This window comes from Scleropages formosus, chromosome 25 (assembly GCF_900964775.1).
Source record: "Scleropages formosus chromosome 25, fSclFor1.1, whole genome shotgun sequence".
Classification (NCBI taxonomy): Eukaryota; Metazoa; Chordata; class Actinopteri; order Osteoglossiformes; family Osteoglossidae; genus Scleropages; species Scleropages formosus.
This window is the reverse complement of record NC_041830.1, coordinates 8344521-8369412: the sequence shown is the minus strand read 5'-3', so window position 1 is coordinate 8369412 and position 24892 is coordinate 8344521. Positions and strand designations below refer to the sequence as shown.

General features: G+C 43.5%; 1 protein-coding gene across 3 annotated transcripts; it reads left to right on the top strand.

The window, feature by feature from the left end:
* The first annotated feature begins 1321 nt into the window (after positions 1–1321).
* On the top strand, positions 1322–24553 carry rabep1 (rabaptin, RAB GTPase binding effector protein 1). 3 transcript variants are annotated; one of them, XM_018742149.2, is made up of 19 exons: positions 1322–1480; positions 7423–7551; positions 7845–8048; positions 8866–9026; positions 9995–10114; positions 10216–10351; positions 10589–10767; positions 11427–11537; positions 11864–12328; positions 12599–12703; positions 13682–13798; positions 15419–15517; positions 16911–17051; positions 17942–18131; positions 18358–18369; positions 19258–19313; positions 19707–19805; positions 20584–20700; positions 20846–24553. In XM_018742149.2, the coding sequence occupies exons 1-19, from the start codon at positions 1435–1437 to the stop codon at positions 20945–20947; spliced, it is 2589 nt and encodes an 862-aa protein (XP_018597665.1). In that variant the 5' UTR covers positions 1322–1434; the 3' UTR covers positions 20948–24553. The 3 variants fall into 3 exon arrangements, with proteins under 3 accessions (XP_018597665.1, XP_018597664.1, XP_018597666.1); XM_018742148.2 differs by having other exon boundaries at positions 7420–7551; XM_018742150.2 differs by lacking the exon at positions 18358–18369 and having other exon boundaries at positions 7420–7551.
* The last annotated feature ends 339 nt before the right edge of the window (positions 24554–24892 follow it).

Below are 24892 nucleotides of genomic sequence, written 5' to 3'. Positions count from 1 at the left end.
TGTTTTTGATGCATTTGAATTTATATGTCTACTTTTGTGTTTTATGGAATGGCCTAGATAAAGTCCTGACCCGAATCCTATTGCGATGTTGTATCAAGACCTGAATGGAAACGTTCAGCCAACGGGGCAGCACGGAGGCACAGCGAGTAGCGCTGCTGTCTCACGGCGCCTGGGTGGTGCGAGAGGACGTGGGTTCGATCCCCACTCACTCTGCGTGGGGTTTGCGTGTTCTCCCTGTGTCTGTGTGTGGGCTTCCTCTGGGTGCTCTGGTTTCCTCCCACACTCCAAAGACATGCTGGTCAGGTTCCCCCATAGTGTGTGAGTGACAGAGAGAGAGAGAGAGAGTGTGTGTGTGTTCCACTGATGTATGGATGAGTGACCTGGTGTAAGTAGTGTATCTAGCAGTGTAAGTCACCACGGTGAATAAGGTGTGTGGGTTCATAACACTACATAAGGTTCATTGGAAGTTGCTTTGGAGAAAAGTGTCTGCTAAATAAGTAAATGCTCAAGCTCAAAAACCTGGAAGTGTTTGCTGAGCTAAAGCAGTCCTACATGGACGAGTGGACTGAGTGATATGTGACCATATGTGACCACAGTGATATGAGACCACGGTCAACAGCTACCGGAAGTGTTCAGTTGCAGTCATTGCACCTAAAGTGACACAAGCAGTCACTTGAATCACCAAAAGATTAAATTTAATGCCACAAAGCTGCCAAAAAGAGGAAACTGGAAAGTAGGCAAATACTTTTTCACGGTTGAATTGACGTGTGACGTGCAGCAATGATAGTAACATTATAACAAGTTACATATTACTAGACACCTCAGTACAACTTGTAAAGTTCTATAGCTCAATTCCCATCGCTCGTAAGGCGAAGCAGACGCCGGAAGAACAATGTGGTAGAATATGTTTCTTTTATATCTTTTAAATCTGTACGAAAAGTTTCTCGAAAAAAGCACCCTACTACAGTCTTACTTTTTTTGTTCGATGAGCCATAACTGCATGCCATGTGTCCTCTCACACAAATATTGTGTATGTATAATTCCACGTTTTTCACGTTTCGCAAGGGAAAAAAGTTCCAAAAACACTGTCACTCATCATTTTTTAATATATAATTTAAAATTTATACAAGTAGCGATGGAAAGAATATAAATAGTCATTTTTTCTTATAAAATAACCTTTAATTTAACGATTAACAATAACAACAACAATAATAATAATAATAATAATATATTTTTGTTGTTTCCATGTATTGTTACGGTCCCCGTCAGTTGTCATTGAGCCCCGCCCTCTCCTCGCTGGCTCCGCGCCTGCGCACTCCGCTCCGTTTCTCCAATGACGTCCATGTCTGTTTCTGCTCGCTGCAGTCGCTTCTCCCGGGACGATATTCTCCTTCTTCCGTTCGGCCGGCCACCACTAACCAGCCCCGGGGAACCATGGCCGATCAGGCCTCGGGATCCGCCCCGCCACAACAGCTCGACGGTAACGACCACCCTTCCACACCCTGGCTGTCCACAGCGGTTCGGTAGCCCCCGGCGGCTTAGTCGCGCGAACCGAATGCAGCGCGAAGGCCGGCGGCGGCCTTGTAATATGTGCGACCGCCACGCGCGCTCTCGCTAACTCAGCTCCCGCGCTGACACCGTCTCGCGCCTCCTCAGCTGCGGGACGGCGCGCGCCGGGGCGCATCGCTCTGCTGTGTGTTGCGGAGAACACCGTGCGGTTACAGGCCAGGCCAGGGGCAGGGGGGCGAAGGAGGTGCGCGGCTGGTACCGCTGAGCGCACACTCCGCGGGGGTGTGTGAGTGAGTGAGTGAGTGTGTGTGTGCCGGTTGTTTCGCAGCTCGGGGTTTCAGTCCCCACGGGAACGGTGGTACCCATATTATTATAGCACCCTTGACACTTAGTTAGTTGTAGCTCGTTAGGCCGGCCTGAGGGCTGAGCATCTCCTAAACGCACATTATTACATTACACAACGTCGACGAGCTAGCTGTCTTAGCACACAAGTCCACGTCTTGTGTTTGGACTGCAGAGCGGGCCAGGGCGAACTCCTAGTCTTAGCTGGAGGTTTACTTATTAGCTGTTTCTTAGCTAATTTATTTTAGCTAGCTCTATATTATCATGATGATCATTGGATTAAAAAAAAATGCACTAGCACTCCAGATGTTTAATTTTGATTTGCTGGTGTGTGACGCATACCTTAGCTAAGTTAGCTTTTGCTGCTCGAATAACTGCGTGATAATTGTTTGTCTCACGATGTTAACGCTGGCTGTTGACGTGTTTTAGTGACTAGATGTGACAGGTTTTGTTAGTTGGCAGCTAAGGCAGCGCAGTCAAGTTGGCTGTCTGTGGAGCGGTGGTATCAACAGGCTGGTCGTGACGTGGTATCACCATTGCTTGTTGTCCTTGTGACGTAATCGCCGGCGTGCTCGTTTCGCGGTGACGTCATTCTCTTCCGATTAAGGATTCAGGATGCAGCGAGGTGCTGTAGTTTACACTCACACGTCAAGTGTGTTTCTCCCTGTACAAATTTTCTTAATTTTACTGTCACTTGTTTGGCCTTAGTAGTTTCTACCAAAAAAAAAATAGAATGATTGATTTACCCATTTATTACAGGGTATTCTGTATCAAATAAGGGTAAGTACCTTAATCTTGTGCACTGGGTATTGTGGTGGCTGGAGCTGCTTCCTTTGGCCTCAAAGGGTTTTAAGAACCCTGGATCAAATCTCACTCCTTTAGTATCCTTGACTAGGGTATTTAACCATAAATTGCTCCAGTAAAAATCCCTGGCTCTGTAAATGGAGAAATGACTGTAAGCAGCTTAACGATGTAAGTTGCTTTAGAGAACAGCATGAGCTAAATTAATAAATGTAAATGTAGGTATCTTGATCACATGTCCTGCAAAGGCAGGGGAATTCAAATCAAAGAACATTCTAATGGCAAGGTGAAAGCCCTAATGGCTATGCTTCTTGCTGCCTGAAAAGTCAAAATCCTGTGCTTAGATAACAAACATCAGTACTGGGCTTTGGTGTATTTCACCACTGCATAATTCATAACCTTATTCTGAAAGGTTAGTAGATATTCCTGGTGAACACGTTTCCAGTGTGTACTGTTTTGCTTGCAGTGCAGTGCAAAAGAGCTGGCCAAGTAGGGATATGTATTACCTGTTGCAATCCAGCAGTCCCTTGCAGTTAAAATGAGTGTTATTTAATTGCCCTAAGCATGAGAATGGAATTCGATTTTAAATATAGATTTTCAGCATTTTTACATTTGGGGTCACTTTGTAGTGGCATTATGCTAGCTGGGCTGTGTACAAGGTGGTTAAATTATTGAAACGTAAGAAACCTACACAGCTCTTTGCAAAGTCAAACGTGAGTCCTAAGTGACAACAATGAACCTGTTGCATTTTTAACATTAAACACAACTCTTGGAAGTCACTAGATAACCTGAATGTAATGGCGATACATGTGTTTTTTCTGCACTACCTTACAATCACTTTAACTTTTACAATTTAAGTGGGTAATTTTACTGCAGGAATTCATGTGTGTGGCCTTGATCTAGGTCCATAACTACTAAGCCTAAGGTCAAATGTCCAAGTCCCTGCATATTGTCTTCATGGAAAAATGGAGTACGGTAATGGGAGTTTACAGTAAGTTCAACACCACTAGCACATAGTTTTCTGAACAAACAGTGGTGTTTATCAGATGCTTATATAGAAAACAATTTGTGTTTTGGTGTTTTTACGGCATGCTCTAAGCACAGCAGACAAAAACATAACTGCATTGCCCTTCAGAGAGGAAGTAGCTGTTAGTTGTGGTTGAAAATCTGTACGGCTGGTGTTATAATGTGTAACGCAAAATTTAAATTAAGGTTAATAACAGCAGCAAAGTTGCACTGGATATCATTGTAGCTTTAATTCACTTTTACACAGAATAAACAAAATTGTGTATTCATTCAGGGAGCGTGACACTGCAGCGGGTTTGGCCAGGTCCCACTCTCTGGTGGGTCTGGGGTTCGGGTCCTGCTTAGGGTGCCCTGCGATGGACTGACGTCCTGTCCTGGATGCGTCCCCTTCTCCTCCAGCCTTGCGCCCTGTGTTGCTGGGTTAGGCTCCGGCTCACCGCGACCCCGCTCGAGACGAGCGATTTCAGACTGTGTGTTTGTATTCATCAGTCCTTTGCTTGGCTCTCCTTGTTGGGATAAAACAACGCAACCATTTTGTCTTTTTTAGGGTTTTAAGCATCAGCCTTTTCGTGGTTTTTAGCTTTCACGTATTGGATCATAATACAGATTAATTTTGCATTATTCACAACAGTTAATAACAAGGCATAAAAACCAAATTACTCTTAAAATTTATTATGTAACTTTAGAAATCTGTTTTAGCAAGAACTTTGCAGTATACAAATGAAAGTCTAAAGAAACATCTTTCTAAGTCCTCGTGACACATGATGGGTTCAGTCGAATTGGAGCTTATTGGTTGATCAGGAATAAAATGATTTTTTCAAAATTCAAGTTAGTGTGCCACACACACACACGTCAATACTATTTATGGATATCGGTTAACCATAGTTGCTTTAAGGAGCAGCATGTGGCATAGTGATTAGATCCACTGCTTTGCATCTGAAGGACTGAAGTTTGAATCCCCACTTGGCCTAAATTCATACAGTAAAAATTAGACAGATGTAGAAATCGGTCATTTGTAAGCAACTGCAATGAAAACATCAGTTGCTCTGAGAAAAAGTATTGGCTAAATAAATAAGTGAACACAAAGACTTTTCATCTCATGTTTAATGTGGTAAAATGTGTAATTTTAAATAAGTGAATTTTGGGATATTGGGAGACGTTTGTTGTCAGATGTGTGTCAGTGTAGCGTTGGGCATCATATGTGGACATTAGCCGTTCAGAACTTTAGAAATAAGCTTTGAACTTAGACATCAGACCAATGCATGTGTATAAATATTAATCAGCTGCTCTGATTATGATTTTTATCATAAGAGGAACAAGCACTGTTCCCATGGGGACAGTTTTCATAGTTGGACATGTGGGCCTTTTTTAAAATTTTTTTACATTTCCATTTTTGAAATTAATATCCCATGATATGGAGGGAAGTGGACCTATTTCCAATCACTTTTGATCTTACGTGATTACATTTACATATATTCATTTAGCAGACGCTTTTCTCCAAAGTGACATACATCTCAGAAAATACAAGATGTACGTTCCATTAGGAGACATAGTTGCAGACGTGTGATTCTTAAGTACAGTTAGGTTCTTTCCACCATATGAACCAATGTTCATCACATGAGTAGCTACATAAAACTGAGAATATCGATGCTTCACGATCATTTTTTTTCTTGAGATACACACAAACATTTACATTACATTACAGGAGTAGCTGCGTTAAAGCTTATCTGCACGTGATCTTAAATTGGAGAGCATGAACATTTACATTTTACATAACCTTAAGAGATCATGGGCGAAGTGAGTCTGGTAGAGGTGATTAGTTAGTAGTAGTATCAGTAAATAAACGGAAATCTTTGAAATTTGTTTTGGTTGTATTTTAGGGCTGTTTTTCATGTCTGAAGTGTTTTTCTGAAATGTTAGTGCCTTGTAGTTAAAGCTATAGAAATTAATGTGAAAGATTTAAAAAGTTTTTAACTGAAGTTATGGGTTAAATGTCACGGCAACATTGAATATCATCATAACAAAAGGGCGGTGTGGGTTTGACAGATTCATGTTTTAATTAGGTTTTGTAATTGTTAAAGCATGAGCTAAACGGTGAAAATAAAGTACATTTACACACAGTGGTGTATAATGTCAAACTCTGTCTTCTCAATTTCTCTAATAGCTTGTAGTACATACTGTAAACCTTTATATTTTGTCATATGAATATAATTCCATGTTGAAATGTGTTTGTCACTGATTTTAAAAAAATACGATTTTCAGATGCAATTCGTTTAGAAAAAAAACAGATCTGAAATAACTCAATTTCCATCAGAATTCAAGTACTTTAATATTCATATTTTAATTTATAATTAACATTTTTTTTCTGCAGCTTGTGTTTAACATGCTTAAATACAGTAAGTTGACATTCACTTCTGCTTTTCAAGGCTATTCTAGTCATGAAATTATTTTAGCCAAGATGTTCTCTGACACCTGGGAGTAAAATTGAAGTATGTCCAAGGCATTTAGTTGTAATTTATAAACTCTTAATTTTGGGACTTTGGTTTATATTTCATACATCATGTCAAATGTTAGTTTGTTTTCATAACTAATGACTTTTGTAATGGTTTTTTTCCCAGTAAGACTACCTTTTTACCATTTTATACTACCAAGGAGTAATGGAAGGTTTAGGATTTGCACTGAAAAACTTTTCATATAAATTTTAATTTTTATGAACTTATTTATCCCTGAGCCTGTGCAAAGCCATTTTTCAGAGAGAAGGATTTGAGCAAGACCTGTCTGCAGCGAAGATCGTTTCTGTAGAAACGACATTAAGCCAGAGCTGCCAGCCGCTGTGCAACCGACTTTGTCAGCTTAAGGAATATTCTGCAGTCTTCCACGTTCTTAAGTGAAGATGGTGCCTCCGAATATTTGGTGGGCTTTGGATGATGTGGTTTCGTAACAAACAGGCTGAGCTTTCCAGGCTGTCAGATCTGTTTTCAGCAGCACATCAAAGGGGGTCTAATACCTGTGACACCCAGATAATGTATATATTTGTTGAAGCGAGAAGTATTTTTGAGCATAGGAGAGTCCATCTCTCCATTTATTTGAGGAGTGAGAGACCACCCTAATTCCCAGTGGAGCAGACAGTAGATTACTAGCGGGGTCTTTAATATTTCAAATGGCGCGGTACAGTCGTGTTTGACGTATTGTTGTTCAGTTATTCAGCTGCTCTTGTTCTTTGTTGTGAGGTTTTGAGTATTGATCTTTAGCGTCTGACCCTACACGTTTGCTCTCTGGGGGCCAGTGTTGAACACGAGATGGAAATTTTCGCCACAGCGGGTAGAATGTGTCTGCTGGTTGAGTAGATTTTCTTTAGTGCAACATGAACGAAATGCATCTATGCTGTGTTGGATTCAGGAGCAACAAATAGTCCAAATCAAAGAAAGAACCCAACATCAATCATTAATCAACACTGGGCAAGAAATTGATTTTACAACTTAATCTAATTTTAATGTGGTGGCTGAACTTCTATAACAAATGAAGAATGTTTCAGGGCACTCAGTTGGCAGCCCTTCAGCTCATATTTTCACAATGTCATTCATTATTTAAGATTTCACTCCTCTGTGGATTTGTATGTGAGCAAGGGCCTGAGGGTGTGGTTATGGGGGAGGGGGCAAAAGCATCCTTTGTGGGCAGTCCTTGTGGAGGCTGGGGGGGTTGCTGCATTGCTTCTTACATTCTCTTGGTCCTCCTCTCCAGCAGGGGGCCTGCAGCAGCGCGTGGAAGCCCTGGAGAAAGAGCGCGCCGAGCTCTTGAAATTCAAGCAGCAGCTGGAGATGGAGTTCAACCAGAAGCGGGCCAAATTCAAGGAGCTTTACCTGTCAAAAGAAGGTAAAAGACTGTTCTCAAACCACCTTCCCTGCCCTGGGGTAGCAAATAAGAACCAGAAAATAAAGATGCGTTCTGCCTTGTCATCATTCTCGGACGATGGAAGCTTTTTATTTAGCTTTATTTGTTGAACATTTTCAGTTTCTTGGCTTGTGTTGCGCTTTTCCTTTCTACATCTGTCTGTTTGTGTCAAGCCCTTTGTATTTTATTGATCAACATTTTTACACTTAGAAGTGTTCCAAAACTTTCTTTCTTTGAACTGATCCCTTCCCTGGCCCTTGTCTGCTCGTGTGCAGAGGAGCTGAAGAGGCAAGGAGCTTCTCTGGAGACTTCCCAGGCGGAGCTGAGCCGCGTTCAGGCCCAGCTGGTGGAGGCCCGTGCAGAGATGGAAAACATCAAAGCAGTGGCCACTGTTTCGGAGACCACCAAACAGGAAGCTATCGACCAGGTGAAGAGGCAGTGGCAGGAGGAGGTGGCCTCGCTACAGGCCATCATGAAAGGTACAGTTCCACCACCGGGCCCTTCAAACCTCAAAGTCTAACAGATTCCTCTGGTCTCATCATATCTTCATGTGTGCTGTTGCTTGGTAGAGTGTGAGAAAATTGTAGTGTTTCTGTAAAGTGTCATTGAGTTGATGTCAGCTCTTTGCAATCAGAGTATCTTGGAAACTTCAGTCCTCTACTTGTGTCTTCAGTACTGAAAGGAGTGTACGCACTGCTGCTGTGTTTGAGTCCACCCATATAGGTCCCTGTCATTCTCTTTTCGTTTCCCTCCTGCTTTCCCAAGCACTTCTGTTTTTTTGAGACTATCCAGACTTCTTATGGCATGTCCAAAATTCGATAACCACAGTCTCCTCAAATGCGCTTCTAGTGACAGTTTTACATCTGATTTGATCCAATATTCTTTGTCTTCCTTCCTGTTTGTAGTGTCTTTAAAACTTTCATCCAGCATCAGTTCAAAACAGTCCCATGTTTTCCTATCCTTTTTAAGGTGCATCTTTCACATTCCCCTGGTATAGTAGGAAGCACTATTGCTTGAACAATTCCCATTTTTGTTCTTACAGATATAAATTGTACTGAAACTGCACAAATATCCATTTATCTAGTTCATGTGAACTTTTTCTAGAACCCAGTTAATAAGTGATGCAATGCTGTACTTATTTCATTGTTTAGTATTTATTTTAAAGCTGTAATTGCATCCTCTTAGCCTGGAAAAATCGTAGAGAAAAGTGTCTACGAAATATGGAAGCACATAAGTCTGTGGAGGGGTTTCGCGCATCATTCTGCTCTCTCCAGCGCTCCCTGCTTCTCCCCCCAGATACGGTGCGGGATTATGAGGTGCAGTTCCACCAGCGGCTAGAGCAGGAGCGTGCTCAGTGGGCCCAGTACCGCGAGGCCATGGAGAGGGAGGTGGCCGAGCTGCGTAGGCGGCTGTCTGAGGGCCATGAGGAGGAGAACCTGGAGAACGAGATGAAGAAGGTGCAAAATGTTTTTCATTACACCACACATTGTGTTTTATTGCACTTCTCCCAATGTTATTAGATCTTTGATATTCAGTGAAACATAACCATTTCTGATTTCATCTCTCCAGTATTACTTTATGGCAGCTGAGGGGAAGTGCATTTGTTATATTCTGTTGGCTTGTTGCTGCAGTGTGTTGTGTCCCTTGTGTTCAGCATTGGACCTGGATAACTAGTGCTGATTTTAATATGCACGGTTTTTAACACTGTACACAGATTATTCTAAACCCTTTTATAAGGCTTGATGTATTCTTTGAAGAAATGGCATGCAGTGCCTGCTTTTGGTTTTGCTTTTGGTTTCCTTCATGAGAGCCGCGCGTTCAAGTGAATGCCTTTAAGGGGAAATCCACCACCTGAAACACAAATTGTGATTCTTGCTGTGCTTCCTATATAGAACAAATAAGACTGACTGGTCTCTAGTTTTTCTGTTTTCTGGGATGTGGATCACAATTTACTTGCTAGTGAATATCAAAGAATATTGTGATGTGTGATTTTTGAGCACATTGGTTGAAAATTAGATGGTCAAGAATGGCTGTGCAACATATTCATATCTATATGTGAGAAATACTTAGTGTTTCAGAAATACTTTTCTGAGTATAAATTCTGCAGTCTGTAGACATTTTTCAGAAAACAATGGAGCAGTTCTTTGTGAAAGATGCTTGTAATTTGATTTCCTTTGGATAGCCTTCTGTGGGTGGACAAATGAGCTCAGTGTTATTCTGGGGTAGAATTCTGCTCTGGTGTTACAGAGCCAGAGATGTGGAGTCTTCTTTCAGTTAAATAAAATGGTAAATGGTCTTACAGTTTTGGACCCGTTAAAGGAATTTCTTGATATAAGTATTGCAGTCTGTGAAGAATCTGACCCACGAAATCGGTCTTTAATTCAATGACGTGAATGAAGCTTTTGATTCCGTTGAATATCCCTAGGCCCAGGAAGATGCAGAGAAACTTCGCTCAGTGGTGATGCCGATGGAGCAGGAAATCGCAGCTCTGAAGACCAAGCTGACAGCAGCAGAGGACTGGGTGAAAGAACTGGAAGCCTCAAAGGTTGGTGCTGCCGCTAACAGCTACCAAATCTATTTTGTGCACTGAATTTAGACAAAGATATTGCAGAAGCTAAGTAACTAAATGGCATGAACATCTGGCAGGTGAAGGAGCTCAATCACGTACTGGAGGCAGAAAAATCCTGCCGAACAGATCTGGAGATGTATGTGGCGGTGTTGAACACCCAGAGAACCGTCCTTCAGGAAGATACTGAGAAGCTGCGGAAAGAGCTACATGAAGGTAACTTTGCCTGACTGTTCATTTAACAGACCCTTTTCTCCAAAGCGCCTTCCAATGAGCACTATGTAGTGTTACCACCCCAGACCTTACTCTCCCAAGGTGATTTACACTGCTAGATACACTATTAACACTGAGTTGCTCATCCATGCACCAGTAAAGTCTTGCTGTGAGTAGTGTGGGGGGGGGTCTTGAATGTCTGTTTGGTGTCAGCAGTAGGGCTTTTTTGTCACCTCCCAGTGTGTCACCTGTTGGAGCTGGAGCGGCAGCAGCACAATCAGTTGAAGCACACGTGGCAACGGGCCAATGACCAGTTCCTAGAGTCACAGAGGCTGTTGATGAGGGACATGCAGAGGATGGAGAGCGTGCTGTCCTCAGAGCAGTTGCGCCAGGTCGAGGAGATGAAGAAAAGGGACCAGGTACGACCTGCCTCCGAACGTACATTCGGATTTGTTCCCGATGCCCCTCTGATCATTCCTGACAGCTTTACTCCTACCCAACTCAACAGTGTGGAACCCAAGTTGTTGGGAGCCACAGGTTATACCGTGTTTGATCTGCTTGAACTCTTTATTGCTTTATTGGTGTCCACTCGCCTTGGGTATCACATGCATGCCAGGTGCAAATTAGTTAGTTTTTTTTTTTTTTTTTTTTAACCTTTAGGGCTTTAGATTTTGAGAATTGCTGGTTTTTAACATATACATAAATATAGGTGAATGCAGCTGGCTGTCAAGGGCTAAAATGTAAGCCAGGTTGTATTAGATGCTCTAGGTTATTCAGTCTGCAAATACTTGCAGCTGATCCTGCTGAGTGATGTTTCTTTTGATAACGGGAACTTAAAAGTGAAAAAGAAAAAGTGAGAAACTTGCTCTTGTTATCGATGTGAAAGGTGACAGCCCCGAAACTGACACGGAGAGCAGAACAAACATGATCAGAAGGCTGCCACGTGTCAAAGGGTTGCAGATGAAGTCTGAAGGCCTCCATGGTTCATTTCCTGGGAATGGTTTATAGGTTGACTGATACAGTATGCTCATTCACTACTGTCACTGAGTGGGGTTTTTGCTTTCCTTTTTATACGTAGGAGGAGGATGAGAAACTGAGGATCAGCCAGGCCAAAGAGCTGAAAGAGGAAGAGGGGGCTGAGCAGACTGATGCAACAGAGGACTCACTTCTTGGTTTGCCTATTGATGATGTAGGTTTTGAAATTATACCCTGTTTGCTCCTTGCTTTTGTGATCAGTTTGCTTAGTGCTCATTACTGACAGCTGTGTATCAGCCAGTGAAGTACAGCCGTAATAAACAAAAGCAAAATGTTTATGTGGGTTAAGGTGTAATATCGTGTAACGGAGCTTAATTTAGAGTTACGAAGTACAAGTCAGTCATTCAGCTGAGTCATTGCAAACACCCATTGAAAGCTGATCGCAGTATAAGGGATTCTATTTCTGTTCTTCAGCTTTAGCTTCACTGTGGTTCTTGGTTAAGGTGTAACTAGGTTTTGCGCCCCTAACCCCATTCACAGACCCACACGAACCACAGCATGCACAGCTCCATACAGTCTCTGGATGCGGACCTGGCGGGCGGCCCGGAGTGCTCTGAGCTCTACAGGGATGGGCTTAGGAGGGTGCAGTCCACGGACAGCTTGGGCTCCTCGGGACCAGGGGCTCAGGCTCGCAGCCTGGGCAGCAACCACAAGGCCAAGTCGGCCAGCAACCTCGATGAGTCAGACTTTGGGCCGCTGGTGGGGGCCGACTGCAGCGGAGGCTCAGAGCTGCTAGATTCAGTTTCTCTGAGCTCTGTTCAGCTGCCTGCCGGCCACTTCCTGCTCACCAAGGACCAAGAGAAGGCCATCAAGGCCATGACGCCTGAGCAGGAGGAGACGGCATCCCTACTGTCTAGCATCTCGCAGGCTCCCGATACGTCGTACCTGACCCCTGCTGGCTACCGGCTGGTCAGCGAGTCCGAGTGGAACCTGCTGCAACAGGAGGTCAGAGCCCTGTCGTACGCTGCTCACCGCTTTGTTTCATAATGCAGCCTTTACACTTGTTTCTACTGCACTGACTCATTGTGCCATTGTCATGTCATTGTAATAACTGCATATCTACATTTCCTTCAGAAGCTTATAAGGAGAGTAATATGTCAGTAAATCACTGTTGAAGGAAACTCTTGAAATGGTTTCTCAAATGTTGAGTTGAAATATGCACAAGAAAATGCTTTTGGTTTTGTGAATCTGTTTTTCAATATCTTGTGTATAAAGGTTAAGAATGCTGGTAGGAAGCTGGGTCGTCGTTGCGACATGTGCTCCAATTATGAGAAGCAGCTACAGGTCATCCAGGGCCAAGAAGCAGAGACACGAGACCAGGTAGATATACATGACCTTATTTCACTAATTTAATATGTGCTAAATTAGTTTAAAATTTTTAGTTTGGGCATGATTCAAAAAATCTTTGCAAGCTGACTCTTAATGTTTATGCAGTTTGTCTTTGACTAATGCGGGATTGACTGGTCATTCCAACATATCATAATATTGACAAAATGAGACAGTAAAATAGACATTTCTGTAGTAAAACAATAATAAAATAAATACCGTACCGTGCTGGTGCAGTGCAGGTAAATCCCACAAATTATGGAAAGTATGATTTAAATTTTTTTTCCTTTTTTCAGATTTTTCCCAGATTTTTTTTGGTGTTCTAGAAAATGTATTAGAAATAATATTGTGACACACTGTGCTGTTCTGTCTTCCCAGTGTCCAGTCACTTGAGGTGCAGTCATGTGAAGATAAACTGCATATATGGCGTGTATTAAATATGGAGCCAGCAGGTTCTAGCAGATGAGGTCAAGGAACTAGACTTAATGAGATGAAGGTTGCAGGGTCAGATCCCTCAAGGAACCGTGCTGGTGTACCACAAGAGAGGAGAGATAGATGTGAACCCACTGTGCACCACGCTAGCTATCTGTGCCAAGAAGACCCAAGGATCTGGCTCTAGTCCCTTGATGTTGATGGCCACGGTTTTCTCCCTGTCATAGCTCGCAGTGAAAGCTGCGGTCACTTTGGTGACTAAAAAGGAGACGGACGCAAATGTCACCACCTTCTGGTTGTGTTACATCATCTGGGAAAACCTGCAGAGTGAGAAGTGGGAAGGTTCAGAGTTCTCATACTAGAAGAGTTGTGTGTCTTTTCGCCTGGGGTTGCCTGAGTACCGTAGCTCAAGGGGGAGACGCTTCATATCGGGCATGGAAAAAAAGCTCTTTTGGAGCACCTTGTTTCCCTAAAATCTGATTACAGAGGATGACGTACTAATGTCTAAGTGAAGCCCTCTTTTTATGTCTTGCGCACCAGGTGAAGAAGTTGCAGATGATGCTTCGACAGGCAAATGATCAGCTGGAGAGAACGATGAATGAAAAACAAGAGCTGGAGTCCTCTGTGAAGGTCACCAATGAGGAAACTAACACAAAGGTCAGTGTGTGGCTCCAGTCCCGGGCTCAGGACCGGTCACATTTTTTGTGCATTCTTCAACAAAAAAAAAAAAACAGAACTACAGTCTGCTTTGGCTGACCAGGCAAGGGAATATTGAAATACTGTGAATATTAGCGAAAGGGCTTTTTTCTTGGCCATCATGCAAATTGCTGTTAGAAAACGCACTTCCTCCTGCTGTGGTGTCCAGGCCTCAGAAATAAGGGCTGGGGTTCCCTGACGAGCGGTTTGGAAGCCACTGCCTTTGACATTTGTGGGATTTCTTTCCGGATGGCTTCGTTTGTTTGGTTTGATAGTGGTGTTGCAGAGCTCCGAGAAACAGATTAATTTTGCATCTCTTTACCTTTAGTGAGATAGATTTGCGAAATGACGGCAGAAAATGTGGTTTGAATGCCAATCAAGCAATTCAGCAGAATAAATGCTCCGTCAGGCCTAATGAATTATCACAAAAAACGTACTTCTTGAAATGACTTTTCTGTGTGGATAGTTTTGAGCAAGTTAGTAATGAAATGGAAGTTGACTTTTTTCCCCTTTCATCAGTGCTCTTTGTCACACTTTGTAACACCATTTTCATTTTTGTTGCTCGTATTAAAAGGTGCACGCCAATTTTTCAAAACCCGGATTAATTAGCAAATTCCTGTTGCGAGGAAGGTGAATGACCATTATTTCTTATTGAAAAATGTAATTTGTTTCCAGACAATGTTGCCTTTGATTAATTAAAATGCCAAACTAAGATATTTTATGTGCAATATATTTTAGTAACATTTTATATTCGTAGAAACATTATTGTCTAGCTTTCCTTTTATACTTCCATTCTTTTGTTATGGATAACCACTTGTGCAGTGCACGGTCATGGTGGTCCAGAGCCTATCCAGGAAGAATAGGGCATGAGGCAGGGCACAAAAAAAAAAAAACTCGATAAGATCACCTATGTTTTTCACTCTGTAAGGTGTGCAGACACTGTGCTATTAGAGGCCCCGTGTAGCACTACTCCCCTTGCTGTAGTGCCCTTAAACATGGTACATATCTTGAACTTAAGGTATAAATGAGTAAGAAATTGTACTAAGTAGCTGTACACTATAAATCACATTGGATAGTAGTAACATGCAATGCGAGGAGACGTGCGACTCCCCTCCCTTACAGCTTGTGTTAGCAGTAACTACAAGATGATGAGCGTACTTTTGATTAAAAAAAAAAAAAAAAAAAATTTAAATCCGTTTTGATTTTAGTAGTGTTTGAAGGTAATACAATAATGACATTTTTAAGTGTTTCAAAAATTTATTATAGCTTTATCTAGGTTTTTGCAGTGTCTAACCAGGAAATAAATCGATGGATATATTAAGCTTGTATTAATTGTGCCTTAGTGGTTAAAGCAACTTTTACAAACAAACTGAAGTTACGAACAGACTTCCATTCTGTTGGCTTCAGAAGCCGAGGAGCCAGTGTGAGCAAGCGAGTTCTTTCTTTGCACACGTAGATTTTAAGCCATGACACAGATTTCCATAAATCTGCTTCTCTGCACTCGGTGTTACTGATTGAATGAACTGCTGGTTTCCGTGTGTTGCGTCAGGACATCCTAGTAACCCTTTGGGTCTCCTACAGGTCTCCACGCTTATGCAGAAGGTGCAGGAGTCGGAGACACTTCTCCAGACACTGCAGCAGGCCTTTTCCCAGGCTAAGAGGAACACGCAGGAGCAGATGGTGAGAGCCAGCGCTTGGAACGCTTGCGTCGTCAGGTGTTCCGGATGTCGGGAAGACCTGACAGTCCAGCGCATCGTGATATTATGCTTTTCTTTGTGGGGTGGGTCATAGTGGCACAGCGGGTAGCACCGCTGCCTCACAGCTTCTGGGCTGTCTGGGCATAAGTTGGATTGTGGCTCAGTTTGTCTAGTGTCTGCGTGGGCTTCCTCCAGGTGCTCTGGTTTCCTCCCACACTCCAAAGACATGCCGTTCAGGTGAATTTGTTTTGCTAAATTGCCATGTGTGTGGCTACCTTAAGATGGACTGGCATCCTGTCCGGGGTGTCCCCCACCCCCTCAGCCTTGGAGTCAGTGATTTCGGGTTAGCCTGTGGACAACCACGACAAGAAATTACTTGAAAATTACTGAAATTAAAAAGTTTTATACAATTTAGGAACAAAAAGCTTAATAAATCGGCAACGTTGAAAGCAAATTATTAAGAAAAAATCACTTTGTAAATATTTAAAGTCATGCAATTGTGCAAAACATTTCATTACCCAAAAAAAAATCTTTTAGATTTAGTAAACAAATGATGTAAATGCTGTGCCATCATGATCATTGGTAATTTCATCTTTGCAGTGGTTGATTAACTGGCAAAATGAAGCTCCAGTTGTTGTCACCTTACGTCAGAATGATAAAAAAAAGACGTATGCGATACGATCTAATGACACGAGGAGACCCCTCCACTCCCGTCTTGCCGGGATGAGCTGTACTTTTGTCCTCATGTTTTGTGTTGCGTGCAAAGTCCACAAAACATGGTTTCAGCTCGCTGTCAGTCGCACCTTTCGTCGTAGTCACGCCTTAGATATGTCATTGTGAATTTCTGAAGTTGCGGTGAAGTTACAGGGCTGAGCTGCCTGCCGTGCCAGTGTTTTAGACATCTGAACAGAAACTCTGCTTTAGAGTTTATACACAAGTTTTAGTTCCTTGTTGTTCAACACCCACATCCTTGAGCAGATTACTAAGTGGGGGTGTGAGAATACCACACATTAAGTACAGGCCAATATTATTTGTCTTGTTACATTGCGTTGTGTTAGTGGCTAAGGATGTCATCTTGTTGTTCAAGGGTTTTTGGTTCAAATCCCACACCTGCAGTGGTACCCTTGGTTGATGTACTTATTCTGAATTGTTGCAGTAGAAATACCCAGTTATATTTAGGGTTAAATCATTGTAAAGTTGAATAAGTCACATTACATAAAGGAGTAAAGGTTAAAAATTGTAGTAATGTGTTGTATGTTTGTCATATGGCTGACTCCCTACCCTCGACCTTCCACCCAGCCCACAGGGCCTTTAAATGCCGTCTTCACCCGTCCCGCAGTTGCGTCTAAAGGCGTTTTCGTGGCTCTGTTCCGCAGGCTGTGCTGATGCAGTCGCGGGAGCAGGTGGCCGACGAGCTGAGCCGGCTGCAGCGGGACAACGAGAGCCTCCAGGGGAAGCACCGGCTGCACCTCTCTTTACAGCAGCAGGAGGATTTCCAGCTGCCCACCGCTGTGCCGGTATGAGGAAGTCGCCGACTCGAGCTACAGCTGCATGGATATAATTGAAGAGATGATCGGAGGGCATTATTTTTTTTTATTACTACTACTATTAGGGTATTATCGGGCAGCAGGTAGCACAGCAGTTAGAGCTGCTGTCTTGCACTCAAAGGACCCAGATTTGAATCCCACCTCTTACTGTACTTACCCTGAATATATAGAGGAAAAATTTCTCAGCTCTGTAGATGGGTAAATCGAAAAGCGTCTGATAAATAGATGTAAATAAATAAATGTGAATGAGTGTAAGTAGCATAACGTTGTAAGTCACGTTGGAGAAAGGCATCAGATAAACAAACAAATGTAAATCTTTTTGTAGGTGTGTCGCGAAATCATCTTTACAAGGGCTTTGGGAAGACAGATTACGTTTTTGTTTTTCGGTGTTTTTAATTGCCTGCGGCCTGTGCCGTGTGAAGCACTTTTTGGCGGCTTGCTTGTGAAATGTGTGTTGCGTGAAATTAATTCTGCCTGAAGAAATAGAATGAAAAGCACACCTTTCAGGGTAATTTCAGAACATTTCATTAAAACATTCAAAAATGTTTTTCAGGTCCCCAGTCTTGTTCAAGCAGTAGTTGTTCTGATCATTGTTAGTGACCTTTTTTTGGCATTTTATGATCAATGCACCTAAAAGGGTGGTTTGGGGACAATTATCTAATGCTTGTGGGTTGAAAATTATTATTTATCAAATGATTGATTGTAGAATCACACACCTCCCCAGAAAAGAGCCCTTTTGGGGTTTGTCGCTTTTACGCCTCTTGAAAGTTTGTTGACGTCAGTAATGACATGTGATGCGTTGCCGTTATTGACGTATGGAAGACGTCCTTTAAGTCTGACCGCACATGCTGCCCTCCTAGGAGCTGCAGGCTCTGGTGCTGCGGTACAGGGAGGACATCGTGTCGGTTCGCACGGCCGCCGACCACCTGGAGGAGAAGCTCAAGGCGGAGATCCTCTTCTTGAAGGAGCAGATCCAGGCAGAGCAGTGCCTGAAGGAGAACCTGGAGGACACGCTGCAGCTGGAGATCGAGGGCTGCAAGGAGGAAATCGGTAAGGCAACCCTCCCGCCACGCAGGATGGCTTTGGAGAACCCGTGTGGTCTCTGACGTATCTTGTTTCGACACGGTCGCTGCATGTGGAGAGGATGTAGTCGTTGATCCCCTCCCACTGAAAAGCCCCGCATCTTCTGAACTTGTTTTTTTGTGCCTCTGCTTTGTACCAGCTAAAACTTGTCTCTTTCTCCTCTCCTTCCCTCCCTTTGGTGACTGTTGTTCAGACATCTTGGAAGGTATGGTGCACACTGTCTGACTAGTCCCCCGTACCTGAGTGTGTCTGTACCATGGGCTGTTACCACAAGCAGATTGCTTCTCATCACCACATTCATCTTCTGCACGTTAGAAAGGGCAACGTAGCAAAGATACGGCTGAATTGAATTTTTTTTTTTTTGCCGTTTTCACCAGCAGGGTGGTAAACTTGGAAACTGTGCACAAATATGTTTCGCTTGATAGCAATAAGGTGTTTTGTGCGGTCTGAAGCAAATATGTTTGTGTACTTTCTTTTTTTTTTTTCCCCCCCTGGTAAAATGTAATCTTAGAAACAGAATGGAGTGTTCAGACTAGAGGAATGTATCATCACTGGGAACCAGCCTGTCCAGAAGGGCTGTATCTGCCTTATGTCAAAGTCGTCTGCTTGCGTGTCCTGCTGTGGATTAGACTTGTAGCACGTTGAATCCTACACCTGTGAACGCATCATTCCCCCCCCAGACGAATCATAGGTCCCAATATCTTAGTAGGTCTGAAAGTTTCACAGTTACCGGTAAAGTTCGACATGCTCGTCCTCCTCTGTTGATCGGTAGCGCACTTAGTGTCCCGTGTGCCACGTCACCTGTAGCAAAGCAGATGGGGGGGAAAAAGCTCCACCTTCTTTTTGGAAATCAGAAAAAGAATTAAAAGCAGCATTTTTATTTAAATATCCCGGACTGTGTCGGGACGTTTTATCGAAGTCGCTCATCATTTGTGTGCTTCAGTTTTAACAATTTTGCCTTGTTTGCTTAGTACATCACTAACAGTCTGCTTCCTAACATTGCCCTGAAAAGGCCGTTCTGTATGCACGTCTTAGGTTTTCTTGACCAGGTTGCAATACAAAAGGTTTTCTAAACTGTTTGATTGTCTCACAGCATCATTCTCCAGTTTGAAAACGGAGTTGGAACGAGTGAAGACGGAGAAAGAACAGGTACTTACGGTGGTCTGTGCTAAATAATCAGTTTATAAATGCAATTGGGGCAATTTGTTATCCAGTTTGTAACTCCAAAGTGACGAGTGGAATTAATGGTATCCCACACTCCTGTGCTGTCCAAATGTGTTTTGTTGCCGACTAATGACCGGATGCGGAAAAACTGGGGGTTTTGCTCATAAATTTTAGAAGATGGAAGAGCGGAGAAAATGCATTGGAAATTAAACAGGCCTGAAAATATAATCTCTGAAAATATGCATCTCGAATGTTCATAACATGAGGATCCAGTGTACTTGATTGGTTTGCTTATTCGTACCACCGTTTAGTGTGTTTTTGGAAATTACTCTTCTGCGTGAAGAAGTTGGTGTTAACGTCTGGCTTCTGGTCATGTAGTTGGAGCGCAGTCTGGAGGAGAAGACGCAGGCGCTGGATGGTATCCAAGGACTGAAATCCAGCCTGGAGGAGCAGCTGAAAGATGCTGTCGGCAACAAGGTAAAGCACAGTACTGACTGGGCAGCAGCCAAACACACTCTGCTCTTCTCCATTCCTTCCTCGCTTCTGTATCTCCACATTTCCTCAAGCACTTCCCCACAGGGATTCGGTGACCGACTTCTGGTACCTACTGGTCTGTTGATCTGTTAACGTAGCTGGGGCAACAGGTGGCACAGTGGCTAGTTGCCACCTTCTCAAAAGACCAGGGCTCAAATCCCACCTCCTGCTGTAGTACCCTTGAGCAAGGTATTGACCCTGAATTGATACAATAGAAGAGTTGTATAAATGGATATTCATAAATTGCTTTACACTGCAATCTAAAGACATGCAGTTCAGGTGAGCTGGTGACGCTAAATTGCCGTAAGTGTGTGGGTGGCTGCACTGCGATTGACTGGCGTCTCGTCCAGGGTCTACCCCCCTCGGCCTTGCACCCCAGTGCTTCCAGGATCGGTTCCAGATCACTGCGACCCTGCTCAGGCCAAGCGGTCATTGGAATGGGATAGATCGGTTAACGCTGCAAGTAGTTTTGCAGAAAAGCTTTGACTGGGGAGGAGTCACAGCTTTTGTTTAGCAGGTTAAGAAACTATAAGAAAGTTATTTTTCTAAATATCCAGCTGTGCTGAGGGGTTAAATTGTATCCCGCATGGCCTTTTAGCAGAAAGGATCAGAAGAAGATGGTGAAGCTAAGCTCCTGTCTGCTCTTTAGGAGTTTCTTGATTCGCTCATATTCAGTTGTCACTTGTGCCGCGTGGTCAGCGCTTTGTCGTTCTGGTCCTAGACGGCCTTGGAGAGCCAGCTGTTTGACGAGAAGGACAAAGCTCAGCGCCTGCAGACGGAGCTGGATGTGAGCGAGCAGGTGCAGAGGGACTTTGTCAAGCTGTCGCAGACCCTCCAGGTACCGTGCAGTTGATGTCTCTTTCTGTGTTCTTGTTATGATCTTCCGCCTTTTGCGTTGAAGCTCCTAGATCCTCAGCAGCATTTGTTACTTAGCTAGGACTGGTAACCATGGCGATTGTTTGCCCTTGTCTCCACCCCCGTAGGTCCAGCTGGAACGTATCCGCCAGGCCGACTCCTTGGAGCGAATCCGCGCTATCCTCAACGACACCAACCTGACCGACATCAGCCAGCTCCCCGAGACATGATGCTGCCGCCCTCCCGGCCGCCCAGCAGACCACTGAGCCACCCGTCTCCCTGCCCCCCACCCCAGCGGGAGGTCTTGGGAAGGAGGAAGGGTGTTCCTTTTTTGCTTTTCTTTTTTCAAACACTTATACAAACCTGGTGGAGAGATGCTGAACCTAAACAATCATTTGCGTGGGGGAAGAAGGCCTTTCCTGCAGACACGTGTAGGTTGTCCTGAGGCAGGGAGGCGCAGACAACACTACTAGTGCGGTTTTACATGAATTGTTGACCACCGTGGCGCTTCGGGGATCTGAGGAGCCCACGTCTGTCCCCATGTCCCTGATGTAAGACTGTCTTTCAAGCCACCTGGAGAAGAGCTTGTCTTCTGCCTTGACCGTTTCGCAGCTTTGACATCAGGTAGCGGGAAACGTTTGGTTTCCGTAGGGGACCTCGAGCCCCACAAAAAAATCGCTCTTCCTCTCGGGTTTTGGTGTGGCTCTCGATTCCACTCCGCAAGGTGACTGCTCAGAGGAGAAGATGAAGGACACACGCTAAATATTTCTGTGTAAGCATTATGTAGACATTGGGTGATTGAAGTAATCCTGTGTAGTTTGTGTTCTCCCCAGCCCGTGAATCCTGGACTACTAATATAATCGCATCTTTTAGTTCCTTCACATTTCTCGCAGTGTTACCGTGTTATGTTGGCAGTTTTATTTCCACCACCTCCCATTTGCTGCTGCTCCTGGTGGTCGTCTTGATCTTCTTGAATGAAGCCTCGTCTTTTAACTCCCAACTTCTGCAGTTCATCGAAGACCTCGAGCCTTTAGTCGCGCACAAAACTGTGATAAACGGGCTGTAAACGACGTGCCCGTGGGCTGCCGTAGCGCTTCCTTTATTGACGCTTCAAGGTTTCGTCCGAGTTTTGATTGGGCATTTACGGTCATCATTTGGGAGGTTTTTTTGACTACCGTGTACGCGTGATGTTTTTGCCAAGTAAATTTTGTCATTTTTGTCCAGAAATGTTTGGTGCAGCCACCTCCACATGGCAAGTATGAAGTCTCTGTTATAATTAGTTGAAATGAAAGCGTAACACTTCTGTGAGGCATTTTGAGCTCGTTGGGTTATGTGTTCATGTTCGCGGAGGGAACTGGTCATCATTGCTGTGGCCAGGGACTAAACGTGGAATTGAACATCGAATATTTTTTCATACATGGGTGGTAATTGAAATTGCTACATTCGGCATGTCAGTTGCTGATACGCTGCTGACTCGTTTCTTCAGTGTATTGATAAGCCCATTAATGTCTTGTTTGGGGATCAGTTCTTAATTATAGTTGTTCCAGCAGTGCTGATCATCCCCACTGTTACACTTAATGAGTCAAGTGGTTTATGATGCACTGAGTGCCGCGTACCAGAGTCGACAGAACACTAAGAGCTGAAATGCATCACAGGGCACTAAGCTGATGCCTGGAAGACACTTGTACGAAGGAACCTGTGCTGGACGGCCATGCAAAATTGTGCAACTTTGCTGAAAGATCAGCCAGACGGCAGTCGGTGCCTTTCCCGATCCTTCATGTTCCTGTTATGATCTGATCCTCTTGCTATCAAGTCTGAAGAGTCATGAGGTGATAACTTCACCGAAAACCACTGGTCTGAGATATTTTGTCTGGAGAAATGCTAAGATGTGAGACAGTGATTCACTAACATGCAGACTGTCAAATTTAAAATGCCTTTTTTTTTTTTTTTTTTTTTTTTTTTTTGTTGGACTGCTAACACCAAGCCTAGTTCGATGTACAAATGTACGTATTTTCAGATTTTACAAGCTCGATGCTCATCCTGGTAAGGAGCAGTCGAGATGAAGTGTTAATACGTTTAATTATTGTAACAACTTGTTCCATAATTACCTTGTGTAGGTCTGGCCATGCAGCTGGAAGCTGATTAACATTCTATACATGCAGCGAAAATGATTGTGGTCGATAGCGGTTTGCTGCGTTCGGCCTTGAGGGAGTCATCGTCGACTTGACGGAGTAAGTATTTAAAGAAGGTTTTTAGGGCCTTTGCTCAGTCATCTGAGTGATGTCTGGGGACTGTCAGGGCAGCAGCTCTGATGAAAAAGGAAGTGAAACACAGAGACTGCCGGTGTCTAGTTACGACACAAAAGAAAGCTTTATGAGTACTGACAGATTATCTTGTAACACTACGTCTACGACCAGAACGCAGACGGTGTTCATGCGAATTATTGTGAAATGGGCTCAGCGGGTGGTCATACGTTCAGTGGAGAACGGAACTCATCAAAGTCGGTGTTTCGCTGGCTTCCGCATGTCTCATTCTCTCTACATTATTTCTGGAAAAGTTGTCTTCTGCGGCCTGTTGAGATTATTCATGTTTGCCATGTGTCAAAAAAATACGCTCATAGGAAAGTGTTTGTCATATGCAGCTGATCTTTGTTCCAAATTTAAAACCTTCCCTTGTGTTTTGCTCCCAGGATACATCACCTTACATATCATGGTAAAATTATTTTTTTCTCCAGTAAAAGCTACTTACTGATGCATATGTTTCAACTATATATATATGAATCATATAAAGGCAGCAGCCTGTGGGCTGATGGATGTTAAGAAATGTGTTAAGCAGTCAGAGGGGAACTGGGCTTTCTTAGAATTATCTGGAATGGGAAATGTACCAAAGAACGTTGTCTGTAAGTTGTAGTGTATGACCTGTGCTGCTCGGGGGTTTCCTTCTTTCTTAAGCTGTATTGTGCATGGGTGGTTTGTCTGTCCGTCTGCCACCCACCCCCCGTCCAGTATAGTGCTAATGGTACCTTTTTTTAGGTTCCGCTGTGGGCAAGGATCCTTCTGTGTTGTAGAGATTTGGCAGAAGGAAGTACAATCAACTGTCCCTCAGGAGATTTTGACACCTAGAATTGAAACCTATTCTGGGACAGCAAAGGGACAGGGGCTCCTGTCAAAAATGCTGATGTATTACAAGGTAAAGATGGCAAAAAGGGGGTCAGAACATGAAGTGCTTTGTAGCAGGAAAGATGATGGATTTTTCCATTGCCATTGCTCTGTTTTACCCCCTGCGAACTTCCACATCATGTCACATCGTACCTGTTAATTTTTCCCTTCACTATTTGTAACCTGACCACAAGTATGAACCAGAAAAAAAGTTGCAGATAAACATAAGTTTAGCAAGATTTATGCTTCTGTTATTTCTAAAATGTTTATTTGGAGGAGAGCTCTTTTGGTAGCCTGGTTCTTCAGTTGTGTTTACAGAAATTTTTTTTTTTTTTTTTTTTAAATCTGAGGTTCCCCTTCATTCTGAACCCCCCCCCACCAACAGTTGTAGCGCTGTTGTCTTGTTCAGTAATAACATTAATTTGGTAAACGAAAGCATGGTGATAACCTCTGGCTGGTTCTATCTGCGTGTATTTAGAACCACATTGTTGAACATAAGGCTCCTCTGAGGGAGCGTGTGTTGGTCTGGGTGGAGTCTCAGCTTTAGAGCCAATCCGTTTAACAGTTCTGTCCGCATGCTTTTCGCTGCTGGGTGAGCCCTTGCAAACGTACATACTGTACTGTGTACATATGTCTGTACATATCTAATAAACCAGAGTGTAATTTGAGTGTGAATGTTCATCTGCAGAGATTTCCCACTAGAGGAATTACTGGTTTAACTCAAATGAGCCGCTTTTCCCGTTGCATAGCGTAGCTTTTGGGCACCGAGAGCAGACTCCATTTTTGAAAGCAGTAGAACATCACCTTTGCACTGGGTGTCTGATAAAGTTGATCTACCAAAAGCAGAGAGCGAGGAAGAGGCAGTGCAGTATTTCTGGAATTTTCCTTCCTGCAGTTCCATATATATATATGTGTGTGTATGAACAGTGATTCAGGACCACAGCTTCTTTAGTCACTTGAGGGGGAGGAGAAGATGCTGGATGACTCAACTCACTGAAGACCTGACTAATGCAAAGC

Bases quoted from the DNA above. Each gene is read 5' to 3' on its own strand.
- rabep1 (XM_018742148.2), top strand. From the start codon at position 1,435: ATGGCCGATCAGGCCTCGGGATCCGCCCCGCCACAACAGCTCGACG. The intron at 10,115-10,215 runs GTTGGTGCTGCC...AACATCTGGCAG, and splicing joins AAGAACTGGAAGCCTCAAAG to GTGAAGGAGCTCAATCACGT. The intron at 19,806-20,583 runs GTAAAGCACAGT...TTCTGGTCCTAG, and splicing joins AAGATGCTGTCGGCAACAAG to ACGGCCTTGGAGAGCCAGCT.